This window comes from Calypte anna, chromosome 13, assembly GCF_003957555.1.
Source record: "Calypte anna isolate BGI_N300 chromosome 13, bCalAnn1_v1.p, whole genome shotgun sequence".
Classification (NCBI taxonomy): domain Eukaryota; kingdom Metazoa; phylum Chordata; class Aves; order Apodiformes; family Trochilidae; genus Calypte; species Calypte anna.
In genome coordinates this window covers 14,587,494-14,601,088 of record NC_044259.1, presented here as the reverse complement: position 1 = coordinate 14,601,088, position 13,595 = coordinate 14,587,494, and the positions used below count along the sequence as shown (strand labels likewise).

Genomic DNA, 13,595 nt, shown 5'->3' with positions numbered 1-13,595 from the left:
TGCTGATTTCCTGGGTCTCTTGAATGCAAATTCCCAACAAAAACCTGAATCTTTTTTTACTGCTGTGGAGTCCCTTTTGCCATCCAGTAGAGACACCATTTTTTTTTTTTTTTAATGCTTTGTGGAGTGTTTTGGGAAGTCTCCCTCTAGTTTTTCTCAGTTCAGGTGCCTTCAAAATAGAAATTCTGTTGGCCAAGGTGTAGTAAAGTTCATAAATTAGCCTAATGTTGTATCAACATTCACAACAGCTACAAGGTCTTATCAAACAGTACCCACCTGTTACCTGGAACCTTGCAAACATGTAAGACCCAAAGTGTTAAATCATATAACATTTTTAATTCTGTAAAATACACTTTTCCTCCCTTCAGTCAAGGCTTCCCTTCACTCTAGGCTACCCACATGATAAGGAGAACAACTTTTGGATGCTGAGATGAATTTATTTGGACTTTACTACGTTTCTGCATCACTCTCTTCGCCCTTGCCCCCTTTCCAGGTTGCTGGTAGGATCCGAGCGATCACAGTTCTCAACATGAATATGAGACACAATCCCAGGAAATACTCTTTGCATTGGCAACATTCTCCCAAGGACTTGGCCTTTAGAAATTCTACCGTTGTATCTGATAGGATGGATGCAGACCAGTTTTACACAAAAACCTGGGGAAAACAAGAGCAGGAGGGGAAAAAGCAGATGACTAGTGGAGCATTTGTTCTTCTGTGCTAACTGTATTTAAAAAATACTCATGTTTTCTGCTATTTCCTTTCCACTGACATAGCAGTAGCCAAAACAGCAAAGATAGTGGGGTTTGGAAATTAGAGATAGTGGCTGGAATTGTTAGTTTGGAGGAGGAGGAAAAGTGGGAGGCAGGAAGAAGGTGGGAATTCCTCCTTTAGCAAACAAGATCATTCTACAGAAACCTAAACTTTAATTTTTACACTTTCCCTCCACAGCACTTTGGGCTGCAACTTGAAGAGAGAAAAGTAATAGGTGCTGACCATGAGATCTCAACTTGTATTTAGGAGTGGGTGATCCTCTTTTTACACTCTTAACAAGAGCAAAAAGTTCTGCATGCATAGAAGATGCAGTGCTTCAGAAAATGCACTTTGCTTAAATATTTGGCTAGCTCAGGGTAATATGTCATACATCTGCTTAAAACAGAAAGAAATATTGAATGGAAAATGTCTGGTTTTACCTGATCCCCTGATTTGGACTCCATCATCAATGGCATTTCCATTATGGAAGAATTTAATGGGTCCAGACAGCTCGCCTGAAAAGGGAGCATACACGGTTGCTCCATCTGCACAGATGACATCCACAGCCGTGTGCTTTCCTTTACCATTTTGTCTGAAAAGAAGTAAGTAGAGAAGTCTTTTGTCAGGCCTAACCCTATATCTAGAGATTGATTATTTAGCATGCTGACAAGATCTGGAAATTGGTTGTGTTTATACTGGGGCAAAGTTGACTGAAGAGTCTCTATGAAGTCTTTTGGTATAAATGATGTAAAGCTGTGTTGGGTTGGTGAAGTTTTGCAGATTGGAGAAAAGAAATGCCATTCTTCCAAGGCTTTATATAAAACTAAGGTCACAGTGATGTTGGCGGGGACCCATGGGGGACACCAAGTCCAGCCTTCCACTTGAGCCAAGACAGTTCCCAACATCACATCAGGTTTGGCCCAGCTGAGTCTAAGTCATAAAAACCTACAAGAACAGAGGTTTTATGAACAACCTGAGCAGCCTGTTCTGATGCTGCATTACACCTGCACTGAAGTTGTTTCCTCATGTCCAACCTAAGCCTTTAAAGCTGTAATTCTTAAATGGCTTAAAGAGAGTTTGACTCTGTTTCAGTGGAGGACCCATAACAAGTTCCCATTCTAGAGTACCTTGGAGCTCCGTAGTATCCACAGCCATAACTGTCACAGCCTCTTATCTCATTTGTAGGATTCCCAGAGCACAGAGTTGCCCAGTGTCTGCCATGTTGTGGGAGTGGTGGGACATCTTTAAAACATAGAAGCACAGCATATCAAAGTTAGCTTTTAGGTTCTGTTTTGACTGTAATTAGGTAGGAATATACAAGAATTACATCCCACTCGTGTAGCTGGATGTGTTTCCTTTTTAGGAAATGTAAATCAAATGTACGCTGAAGATTGAATTGTAATATTTCTAGATCAGGGCTAGCTCCTATAAGCAGAATTTTTTAAAGAGAAAAGTTCAGAAGAGGGTTGTGGTTCCTAGGGTATAATTTGAGGGTTGGAAAAGGACTTGGTTTTGTTTCTTACTCTACACCTGGGCTAATGGGACTGGACTCTTAAGTCCTTTTCTACATGACTGTCAAAGCTTGAAATTTGAGTTTGCAAAGAATCATCCTAAAGTCTGCTAAGAGGCAATCCTGAAAGCATTGCTTCCAGTTGAAAGGGTACAAACAGAAGAGTTGTCTGCTTAGCTTATTGCTGAGAATTGATACTGCTGTGTCACAGGAGGGCAAGAAACACAACTTGGTAAACTGAGCTGTTCTCCCTCCTGTAACACTTCTACAGTCCTGTAATGCTGTGTGTGTAATGCATGTTTCCTTTCTTTTGGATGTTGCTGTCAGGGAGACCTGAAGACAGAGAGGTCTATTGCTATTTGATACTGTTGTCTTTATTTAAAATTAATGAATAATTTAATTTTAATTCATTCTACTACTTATTCTAGGGTTTGTTGGTTTGGGTTTTTGTTTGGTTGGTTTCTTACCAGGTGTGAGTAGATGAGTAGGATCGGAGTGGTCACAGTTCTCAACATGGATGTGAGAGGTAATGCCAGGAAATACTTTTTGCATGGGCAGCATCCTCCCAAGTAGTTGTCCTCGGTGGATTTGGCCGTGGTACTTGATGGGATGGATACAGACAAGCTTCACACAGAAACCTGGAAGAGATGGGAGACGAAGTGAGCTCAGGAAGCATCAGCTGCATCTGTTCTTGGGGTGAGCAAGAAACTTTCCATGCTATCTTACTGGAGACTAAAGAGGAAGCAGAGGTGTAGGTGGGGTAGCAAGAATCCTGAAATCAAAATTACTTGGCTTGTTGTGGAAAAGGGGGGGTTGGAAAAAGGGATAGGAAAGCATCATCACAGCAAAACTGAGGGTGTGTTTCTGATACTTTCTTTTTACAGCTTGCTTTTTTTTTTTTTTTTTCCTGATTTGGGCTGCTTGCTTTTCTACTATCTGTTTTTCAACTCCTTTCTTCCTTCTCTTCAAGAAAAGCGTAGGTACAGGACTACATCTTGCAGGTGCTGATTTCTGCCATTTCTTAGCAGCAGTCTAGTTGTGCTTTGACTTAGGAACTAGAGAGGGTGTAAGATGAATCAACTCTTTGCTTGAAGAGCCACAGAAACCTTACTCAAGTAAATGAAGCTATTCCTTGTGGATTTGTCTATGTATTTGCTGGTATTACTTGCCTGATCCCCTGATTTGGACTCCATCATCAATGGCATTTCCATTATGAAAGAATCGAATGGGTCCTGAGAGCTGGCCACTGAAAGGAGCATACACTGTGGCTCCATCAGCACAGATGACATCCACACCCACGTGCTTTCTTTTGCCACTGTGCCTGGAAACATAAGTAAGTAATCAGAGAAATCTGTTAGGTTTAATATTATGCCACAATACACCAGTTAACACAGTACAAAATCAAGCTTGTCTAACATTTTTGCATCTGCAATGAAATTAGAATGAAAAGCTGGCTTTGTTCCATCTTTTATTATTGAGAAGTGTGTTACTCTGACATTCTCTAAAAGGGGGTGAGATTTCAAATTTTAAGTGTCTTTTTAGTTTTTCCAAGTTCATGGGATATTTCAAGCTGTTATAGAAAAGTACCACTGTTCTACCCCAAAATATTTCTATGCTAGTGTAAAACAGGATCTGACATTTGATGTTTTCTCATTTAGAAGTTTGAAAGCTGCATGATAAGGGTGGATGCTTCTTACGGAGCTCAGGGAAAGGGGATGAGGAAAAGGCAGGAAAGGCAGGAGCTGTTCTGTGTATAAAGTGTTTTTCAGGGAAACATAAGCTGTTCTATTAGGAGGTGCCTACTTAAAGATAGTGATAGTGGCATACTTTTACCTTGCATAAGTTAATTTACTCAGCTTCCTGTAAGCTGGTGCTGAATGTTAGTTAAAATCTAGTCTATAAGCAACAAGAATAAATGGCACAAATCCTTTGCATTTCCTTTACTACCCTGGCTGCTATTTCATGTAGCAGTCTCACTTCTTCACCCATGCATCAGCTAAACAGCACTTTAGGGAGATTAATGCCCCCAAAGTAAGAGGTCTGGCAGACACCAGTCCTTCCCTCATTCTAAATGCCAGCTCAAATTAAACTCTCCTCTTTCTTCTGGGTGACCATTTAATTTAGAAAAGCAAGAGCAAACCCTCCAGCCTCCCAGAGCCCCACCCCATTACCTGTCAGCACCAAATTGGCCACAGCCGTATTTGTCACAGCCCCGGATTTTGTTGGTGGGATTCCCACTGCAGATCTGTGCCCAGTGCCTGTTATGTTGTTGGGGTGGGTGTGCATCCAACTGCTTGGCAAAAACTGCAGGAGCAAGAGAGGAAAACAAGGAGGATTCAACCATGGTAATTCCTATGGCACAACAGAAAGTGTTAAGTTGCACAGTAGTGTGTCTGAAGTGGAAGATATAACTCTTCTGTCACAGAAGAGAAATTTCTTCTTTAAGTAATTTGGAGACTGGCTCATGGGTATTTATAATTTGAGAAACTGGAGGTAAAAGAACATTGTACAACAAGTTACAGAGATTTGATCGCTTTTTCTAGAGGTCTCCTTTTAAGATACAAACACTAAAAGCAAAACCATCACTATTTTTACTACCAGTTTGTGAAATAAGTCAAACTATTTTCATATTCTTCATGAAACCTCTAAGCACAGCAACATATGACAACATGCACACCCAATCCATATTTTATAGTATTCTTAATTGTGCACATTGCCATCCCTCTTCATAAAACTAGACTGAAAAAACTTAGCATTGTTTCTTCTGGAGCAAAAGTCAGTAATTCATTAGTGTCTGCCTAAAACCAATCAAGACAAACTGCAATAGATCTCAACTCACCTGTGGATACCAAGCTGACCAGAGTGACCAGACTGAGAGCTGGCATTTTGTGGCTGTTTCACCCAAGTTCTTTGAATGAATCAAAGACGTTGAGCAAGAAGCTGCCTGGGGTATTTATGTGTTTTTGGAAGCCTGAGTCTGTTATCTTGGCCAACTGGTCTTGAGCAAAGTGTTACAGGTCTGGGCAGAGCATGTTGCCATATTAGGCACTGAGGATGTCTTAACTCTCAGAAGTTGTAAGCTGGTTCGGAAAGATGGATAAAGGAATTGGTGTCTTAGCACACAGGAACAGGTGGAAACGAACAATCCTGCATTTCAGGAAGCTCTGGTTGAACCATTTCTTGCCACTTTTTCTTCCCCCTCCTGAAGCAAGGGCACACTTAGGCCAGAAGTGGTGGGAACCAAGAATATGGTCCAGAAGACTGAGCTGAAGAGAAAAAGAGGCAAAACTCCACAGTGAACATAACCAGTTTGTCCTTCACTGCTCATCCCAGTGCATGTGACCATTAGAGCTTTTTAACAGAGTGACAGAACACATGAAGATGTAAAGTTTGATGTAGCTTGAACAGTTACTCAGGCTAAGAGTTGAAAATGCTGTTTGAAACATCTTTTTTTCCTGTTCATGTGAAATGATCACCTACTCTAGACTTAAATCCATGAAGTCTTTTCACTGAAACCATAGTTTTTGACAACTAAGTTCTTACTAAAACATCTTCAAGTTCTCCAATGAAGAGCTGCAAGCCCAAGTTGCATTGCATTATCTGACATGGTGTTAAAAAATCTGGGTTTTAAAATTATTCATTTAGTATCTGCTTAATTTCAGTTATTGTCCTAGTAAGCAGGCTTGTTCGTGTGTCTTTTAATTGTTCTTTCCATTTAGTTTTTCTGCACTACTTACAGGAAAACACTTTTTTTTCCCCTGGGTATGCATTAGTTAATAGGAAAGTTAAATGAGTCAGGAGTGTCCACATAAACAATCCCATAGTCCAAGTTACAGAAACCCCTGGATGTTCTGCAGGTCTTCTTCAGAGGACAGATGTCTCTCTGCCAGACTTGCAGTTTGCAAAGAGAGTCTGTACATTCTGTTTTCAGAAAATCTCCATGGAACAAGCAGCAGAAGATGAATTTTTTCATTTGTGGTTCCAAGCTTTTTTGAAGCCAATATTTAACCCCCCAGCAATCTTTTGCCTTTCCCTGGGGATATTACCAGTGGCTTAGCTGATTTCCCCCCCTGCTTCTTTCTCCTCAATCCTGCCAGGAAAATCTGCTGTTTTCCACATTCACTGGCACCAAATATTTATAGACATGTTCTGTCCAATCAGTCAGGTTCTGATGGGGCTTTCGGTTGTAATTTTCTTGATATATGGAACTCAGGCTTCCAAATAACACAAGCTCTGAGCTAAGGTTGGTGGGATTCCTGTGTTGGGCAACAGAGATGTTAACTTGACAGTTGGTAGGTGCAGTTGTGAAAGCACCAAACTGGCTGCTTAGCACATCCCAACAGAAGGATATGGAACAAGTGGCTGGTGTTGCACAGCCCTGGGAGCTGCACTTGCACCATTTCCTTCCTTGTGGGCAGGAGTGGGCAAGGAGATGGAGAGGAGCCCATGGTGTGAGGAGCACAGGAGAGCAGATGGGCTGACTTCATAGAATCATAGAATTGTCTGGGTTGGAAGGGACCTCAGAGATCATCAAGTCCAACCCTTGAACCACCGTTGCGATTGCTAGACCATGGCACTGAGTGCCACATCCAGTCTCTTTTTAAATATCTCCAGGGATGGAGAATCCACTACTTCCCTGGGCAGCCCATTCCCATTCCATTGGGAAATGCTGACTTCTTTTGCATGAATGATGAGAGTTCACCATTTCATCCATTGTATGGCAGTAGTAACTACCCTGGATGTGTAAATCCCTTTGAGGGATAGTGCAGTGGGAAAGTACAAGTGTTGGAGCTGGGAAGGAGTTAAGTCTGAGGATGTCCATGAGAAATACCTAATTTGTCATGCAGACCTTCCAAGGGTACTGTGATTCTGCTGGGTAAATTATGTCATGGTTCAAGAGGGTCCTCTGCACTCAGGCTTTTGGATACCTGCCATGGCTGTGTCCATAAAGCTTGGAAACATCAGACTGGTCCCTCTTAGTATATTAACTATCTGAACATTATCTCTTAAATGAGAAAAGTCAGATGGTAGAATGATGAAATGAGATTTTCAAAGGGAAAAATCCAGAAAACAGCAACACCCAAGTGGGCAATGGCAGTGGACCCTTCGAGCAGAAGCAGCAGCACAAGCCAAACCCTGAGCCAGAGCAAACCCAGCCTTTAGCAAAGGTCTGTGGTTTCCTCCCAGCTGTGCTGTCATCCTCTGTTTGTTGCCCACAAGTGAGATCTGGTTTCTCCATAATTTTCTTTGCATCTATTTCAGCTTAGTGGGATTCAACCAACTTCCAAAGCGTGATGATCTTGTCCATAAAAGTCCTTCCTATTTGCAAGCTCTGTGGGGCTGCAGCCCCAGTAAATTGGATAAACAGGGGCTGCACATCTCTTCTTGGTGATGTTACAGTATCCTAACCATAGGTTGCTAGGCTTGTCAGGAGGCAATTAAAAAGGGAAATCCTCTTCCTAGCTGTATTTTACAGAACAATTTGGCTTTGTCCCTCTTGGCTAGCAAAGTGCAATCTGTATGGGAACAAGTCAAGGCTGAGCACTGGCCTTCAGGCTACTTTATGTACAATATGTTACTAAAGAACCTTAAAAGCTTTTCTTTTTCTTAATATTTTTTGTGCTAATCATTAAAAATTATATTGAGATTTAAAAATTAATTGCAGAATAATTTGCTTCTGCAATTGGGAAGCTTTCCTGGTGAAAATCAAGCTGATGCACCCATAAGACAAATTGGGCTTGCTATTTGTGAGAGTCTGACCTCACTAATTTGCAATGATCTCAAAAAAGCAATTTTAAAGTGAATAACCCTGTCTAGGGTGTAGGACCTGGCTGGCCAGAACTGAGCAGGGGGTGACACCTTGGCAAGAAACTCACTGGACAGCTGGACCCCTGGTGGTGACTCTTTCTCTCTCTCTCTGTCGTTCTTTCTTCCCACTTTCTTACCCATTCTCTGCACTTTTCTGTCTCTCTTATATCTTCTTTTCCTCTCTCCCCCTTTTGCCTGGCTCTATAATTTTGCCTCTGTCAATTGTCAGATAAAGTCTTCTTGCACCCAGCCCTTTTATGGTTGGACTTTGTTTTGCGGATCCAAAACAAAAATAAATTTTAATGTTACTTTGGACCGTAACAGTATTTATTCAGGCTTCTGATCACTTGACGAGGCTGAGACAGGCTTTTAGCCACAATGAAGAATTAAGCTCTTTTTACACAGCTTACACTGTGATGTCAGCAGGTTGTGCTAGCTGCTCAGCTAAAAGGCACCGCTGGGCATGGCATTTTGAGCAGATAGCAGGCTGTGGGAGTTCAGAATGTGTTGCCTTTTATTCTTTGCTGAATATGAGCTGAAGCTGAAGTTTTGCTGGTCTGAAGACTCCATCTCAAATTTATTTTGCCTTGATTAACATACTTGCTAAGCCTGGGCTAGACAGGTTTTAGCAATGAAGGATTGAGGAACACAAAATCTTTCTGCTACCTGTCTCATGGGGAAGAAAAAACTCTGCTTGAATCCTCCAGAAATCCTTTACTACTTGGGGAACTAGCAAGCCATAGCATAGATTTAGGTTGCAGCCTTAGGCAGTTAATCTTGGACCTTGTCGTACAAACGTATAAAATGAAAGGGATCCTTGCAGAACAGGTGAAAAAACTGCTGGCTCAGCCCAACGCAAGAAAAGACAAGCAAAGGGCTTCCCAGTGCCAGGGCTGCCTGGGCAGGACCCAGGCCCTGCTTGAAGCACGTCCCCGGTGCCCGGAATGGGCCCCTTCCCCCCAGCCTCCTGCCACCCCCCTGAACTGCTCCTGGGGCTGAGAGCCGAGATGAGGTGGGTGAGGGCGAAGCAGAAAAGGTAAAGGTAGAGCAGGGAAAAGAAGGGCAGAGCAGGGAATGGGAAGAGAAGCAGGCATGGGTAGGGATAGGAGGGGAAAGGGAGAAGGGCAGAGAATTAAATTTGGCGGGAAAGGGCCAGGAAAGGAAGAGCAGGCCAAGAGCGAAGAAGGAGAAATTATTTAGGGAGGGAAGCCCCATAAGCAGGTCCCAAGCACCAGCCACTTGGGCTGCTGCTTTGCATGCACAGCTGCATTTGCCCAGGGTGCCACCTCCGAACTCGGCTGGAACTCGGCTGGCAGCAGCTGGGACACCCGGAGCACCAATTGGGTGAGAAAAGTCGATTGGCGAGGTTTTTTCTGAGGGGAGGGTGGAAGGGTGGAGGGGGAGAGTGGTGGTGCGGGGTGAGAGGTGCTTAGAGTGGTGTCAAGGGGAAGGGGGTGTGTAGTCTGTGCTTCATCTCCTTTTAGGGATACAGGGGATGGGTGTGGCAGGATGGGCAGTGGTCAGGTGGGGAGTGGGGACTTGCGGGTCCTGCCCGTGTCCTCCTCCTGCAGAAGAAAGAAGAGGCATCAGTCGTGTGTGGAAGGAACGTGGAGGCAAGAGCGGGCGAGAGGAAAAGCAAGAGGAAGAAGGGGATAAGAGCAAGGCACTCCCGGGAAGGGGGATGTCCCCATCTGTGGGGCTGCTCTTTTGGCAGCTTTTCAGTTCCGCTTGTACCCAATAAAGTGGCCATCTCATTGCCTCACCTTTATTGCCTCATCCTGTAGCTTTTGGTTTTGTATTTGTATCGATGTGCTGATGCATCATTCAAAGCAAAAATTAAATTTTTTTTCTGAGGAAGGTGAGTGGGACACAACAGGTTAAGCACTTTTCGCTATCATAGGAAAAGTCTTGCTGAAGTTTATTAGAAGAAACAAATCTGCTGTGAGGCTCCCACTGGAAGAGTTTTCCTGCTTGTCTGAGGCTGAAGTTGTATTAGCACATACTGGTGTTTGGAATACTTCAGCACTTGATATTCCCAGCAGCATTCTGGTAGGCTCTGTCTGAAAAGCTCTGTCCCCTTAACAAGAGCTGCTTCTCACAGAGAAGTCTTCAGCTGATTTATTAATGGAAAGAAATGCCTCACTTGGACAAAAAGGAACCTGGAAATAAGGCAACCCTGAAGCACGAGTCTGGTAAAAAGTAATGAGTTACTTCATAGGTGTTGCTTTATTGTTTTGGTTGTGGGCTCCAGGAAAGATTAGAGTTTCAGCTTTATGATTTTGGTTTTTTTCTTCCCAGGTGCATTAAAAAAAAAAATGAAAGAAAAACCAAAACCACAACACAGCCCAAACTCTGACTGTGCCATAGGAATTGAAAACAATTTGTACTGAAGTAGCTCTTTAATAATTTGATTTTCCATTTGCAAGCACAAGTGAAATTTCTGGTTTCTTAAAGATATTTTTGTGTTTAGTTGCAAAGATAGCAGAAAAATCCAAGAGGAGTGAGCTGCAGCAGGGCTCACAGGGGTCTGCTCTGTGTCAAGGACTCTTGAGGTTTAGAGCATCAAGAAATGTCATGGTTTAACCTCAGCAACGTGGTTTAACATCATGCATGTTCATCTCGCTCACATCCCCCTCCAGCAGGATTGGGGGAAGAGAACTTGAAGGGTAAAAGGTGAGAAAACTCATGGGTTGAGATAAGAACAATTTATTAATGGAAAGAAAATGCAATGAAAGAAAATAATAATGATGGTAACAATAAATTGTAATGGAAAGGAAAATGCAAGGAGAAATAAAACCCAAGCAAGGCAAGTGATGCAAATGAAAACAATTGCTCACCACCAACTAACTGATGCCCAGCCAGTCCCCAAAACATAGCTCCATACATGCTATGAAAAAAATTAACTGTATCCCACCACAGTAGAAGAACCCACAACCTTCCCCGGGCCTGTCGCTTCCCTGCAGCTTCAGCCATCATGTACAAGCTTAGTGCTCTGCAGGATGTGATAGCAGCTTTGAAGTGTGTGCTCTGCCTCACTTTGGGTCCCTTCATCTTCAAATAACCATCATTTTGGTCAGGGATACATTTTAGGTGGAACAGCTGTTTGAAGGATGGTGGCTTCTGCTTTACTACAGTGCCTAGCAGTGCCTAAGAGATGTAATGAATACAGAGTGGGGTTGAAGCCTTTGCCCCCGAGGTGCAGTCACCCATTTACAGGTTGGAAGTAGGGTCTGATAAGTCGCAGTTCTGGATGTGGACATGGGAGATGATTCCTCTGTAGACCCTTTGCATGGGTAGCAGGACACCGATTTTCTCTCCTTTCTTGATGGAGCCTCTGTACTTGATGGGTTTGATGTAAAACATCTTAATGCAGAATCCTGTTGACAGGGGAGGGAGAAAGGAGGGAAAACTGTTGGAGATGGTTTAAAGGTCTGGTAAACATTCAGTTGCAAAATGCAAACAGCAATAAAAGGATATGAGATTCAGCAGTGGAAAGAGTTATAGAAGGTGCTGTGATGCCCCTGTAGTGTCAAGAAAAGAGAGTGGGCAAAGAAAAGAATTAACAAGGAGGAACATGGGGAAGGGGTTTAAGGTGAGGAAAGTTCCCTGAGCAAGTCAGAGGCTGTTCCTTTAAATATCCAAAATGTGCAAAGGGACCAGCCTCACCCTTAGACTCTTTTAATAGAGGGAAACACTGTAATCCTGGCAATTAATTTTCCTCCATTAGCATAACCCGGATTTCAGAGTTCAAGTTTTCACTTGGGTGGACATGCAAACATGATACCTTTTGGGCTGAGTTTGTTATTTTTGGCTCAGGTAAAGGCTGTACAAATAAACTGGAGCATTTTGCAATCCAGCTTTGTGCAACAGGCGCCTCTCAGCTCTGCTACCTGATCCTGAGAGTTGGACTCCATCATCGATGGCGTTGCCGTTTCCGTAGGGCTTGGCTTGTTTGTCAATGGTGCCCGTGAAGGGTGCGTACACCTCCGAGCCGTCCGTGCACACCACGTCCACTCCCTTGTGCTTCCTTGAGCCTCTGAAGAGGGAGAGCAAAGGAGGTTAGCCTGGGTCAGACAGCCTTGCCAGCTAGAGGTTTTTCATGCTTATTTTTATTTTAGGAAAGTTTCAAGTGCAGCCATCGTCCACCAGCCCAGTACCTGGGAGCATTGTATCTGCCACAGCCATGGGAGTCACAGCCTCTGATTCTGTTGGAGGATTGACCTGAGCAGACTCTCCCCCATTGTGCTGCAGCAGCTGAAAAAAAAAAAAAAAAGGAAAAGAGAAAAATGGAAGTTGAAACCTGCAAGCTCAAAAGGGGATTTCCCAGTCTATGTTTAATCTGTAGCAAGGCCCCTTGGACTTTGCTGTAACCACAGATCAGGCTTCAGGGAACTAGAAGGCTGTTCATTTTTTAATGCAAGTGAATTTTATTGATGCACTGAAACAGCATTTCTTTGTTTTATGCTGTGTTCAGTGACATCTGAGGGTAGTTAAAGCAGCTCCTAACAGCCCTGCTACCCTCACCTAGGGTTTCCCATGGCATTCTCCTGCAGGAATGGGATGAACAAGAAGCAACAAATTGATGTTTATCAATTATCAGCTCATCAGGGACTGTCCCTGTTGGGCTGTGGGATTACACAAAACCAGGGGAAACAATATGCTGGCACTGAATGTCTGGGGCTAACAGGGTGCAGGAAACCTCTAATGCCTTTCTCAAGCAAAGCAGCCCTTTATTGGAGGTAGCTTTCATTATTTTAATGAATTGTCCATTCTTCATGCACAGGTGATGACATTAAACATAGAAACATACCTGGGAACACTGACTGCTCAGTGGGCTGTGCTTTAAGTAAAAAGCTTTTAAGAAAATGTGCATACTGGTAGTCACTGAAATGCTGCAGTGGGTTCTTTCTTACTCAGTCAACATTGTCACTCCAACAAAAATCTGCCATAACTCTTTACCAGATATTTACCAGATCTACAAAGGGTACTTTACAGTTGAGGTTTCTATGCAATGCAAAGGGGCTTATTTTTAAAAGCAAAAAAGTGTCAGAGAAGAGATCAGTTCCCAAATATTTGCAGATACACTCTATTACAAAAATAAACATATTAAGAAAAAAAAAAAAAAGAGAGAGAGAGAAGGAAGGTAGGTTACAATGAGCAACATTTACCAAAATTCAGGTAACTCACCAGTGGAGATGGCAACCAGCAAGATGATGACTGCTGTGACTCGGTGCATTTTCATGTCCTTTGAAAGCTCTGCTTCCAAACTGCCAGGTGAAAAATACTTTACTTTCTATTTATACATCCCAAGAGAGGCTGTATCCATTTTTTCCAGCCAACCAGAAAACTCCTGTGGCCTCAGCTCTTTTGCTGGCAGATTGTGGCCAATTGGTGGGGCAGAGGCTCCAACCTATTGAGCAATAGCAGCCCAATGGGCTTATCTGATTTTTTTAACAACTAGCCCATAACTGTTAAACAATTTGTAATTCCTTCACTTCATTTCCTTGTGTTGCACAATCCTGAAGCT

General features: G+C 43.0%; 2 protein-coding genes across 2 annotated transcripts; both read right to left on the bottom strand.

Moving 5' to 3' along the window:
- Window positions 1-416: 416 nt before the first annotated feature.
- On the bottom strand, window positions 417-5,223 carry LOC103532511 (myeloid protein 1). The gene is made up of 7 exons (XM_030459415.1): window positions 5,100-5,223; window positions 4,432-4,564; window positions 3,430-3,581; window positions 2,728-2,898; window positions 1,878-1,992; window positions 1,191-1,342; window positions 417-654 (listed from the first exon to the last, which is right to left on the bottom strand). The coding sequence occupies exons 1-7, from the start codon at window positions 5,143-5,145 to the stop codon at window positions 464-466; spliced, it is 960 nt and encodes a 319-aa protein (XP_030315275.1). The 5' UTR covers window positions 5,146-5,223; the 3' UTR covers window positions 417-463.
- A 5,798-nt stretch (window positions 5,224-11,021) lies between these two features.
- On the bottom strand, window positions 11,022-13,358 carry LECT2 (leukocyte cell derived chemotaxin 2). The gene is made up of 4 exons (XM_008498288.2): window positions 13,256-13,358; window positions 12,226-12,322; window positions 11,959-12,104; window positions 11,022-11,445 (listed from the first exon to the last, which is right to left on the bottom strand). The coding sequence occupies exons 1-4, from the start codon at window positions 13,308-13,310 to the stop codon at window positions 11,279-11,281; spliced, it is 465 nt and encodes a 154-aa protein (XP_008496510.1). The 5' UTR covers window positions 13,311-13,358; the 3' UTR covers window positions 11,022-11,278.
- Between the last annotated feature and the right edge of the window lie 237 nt (window positions 13,359-13,595).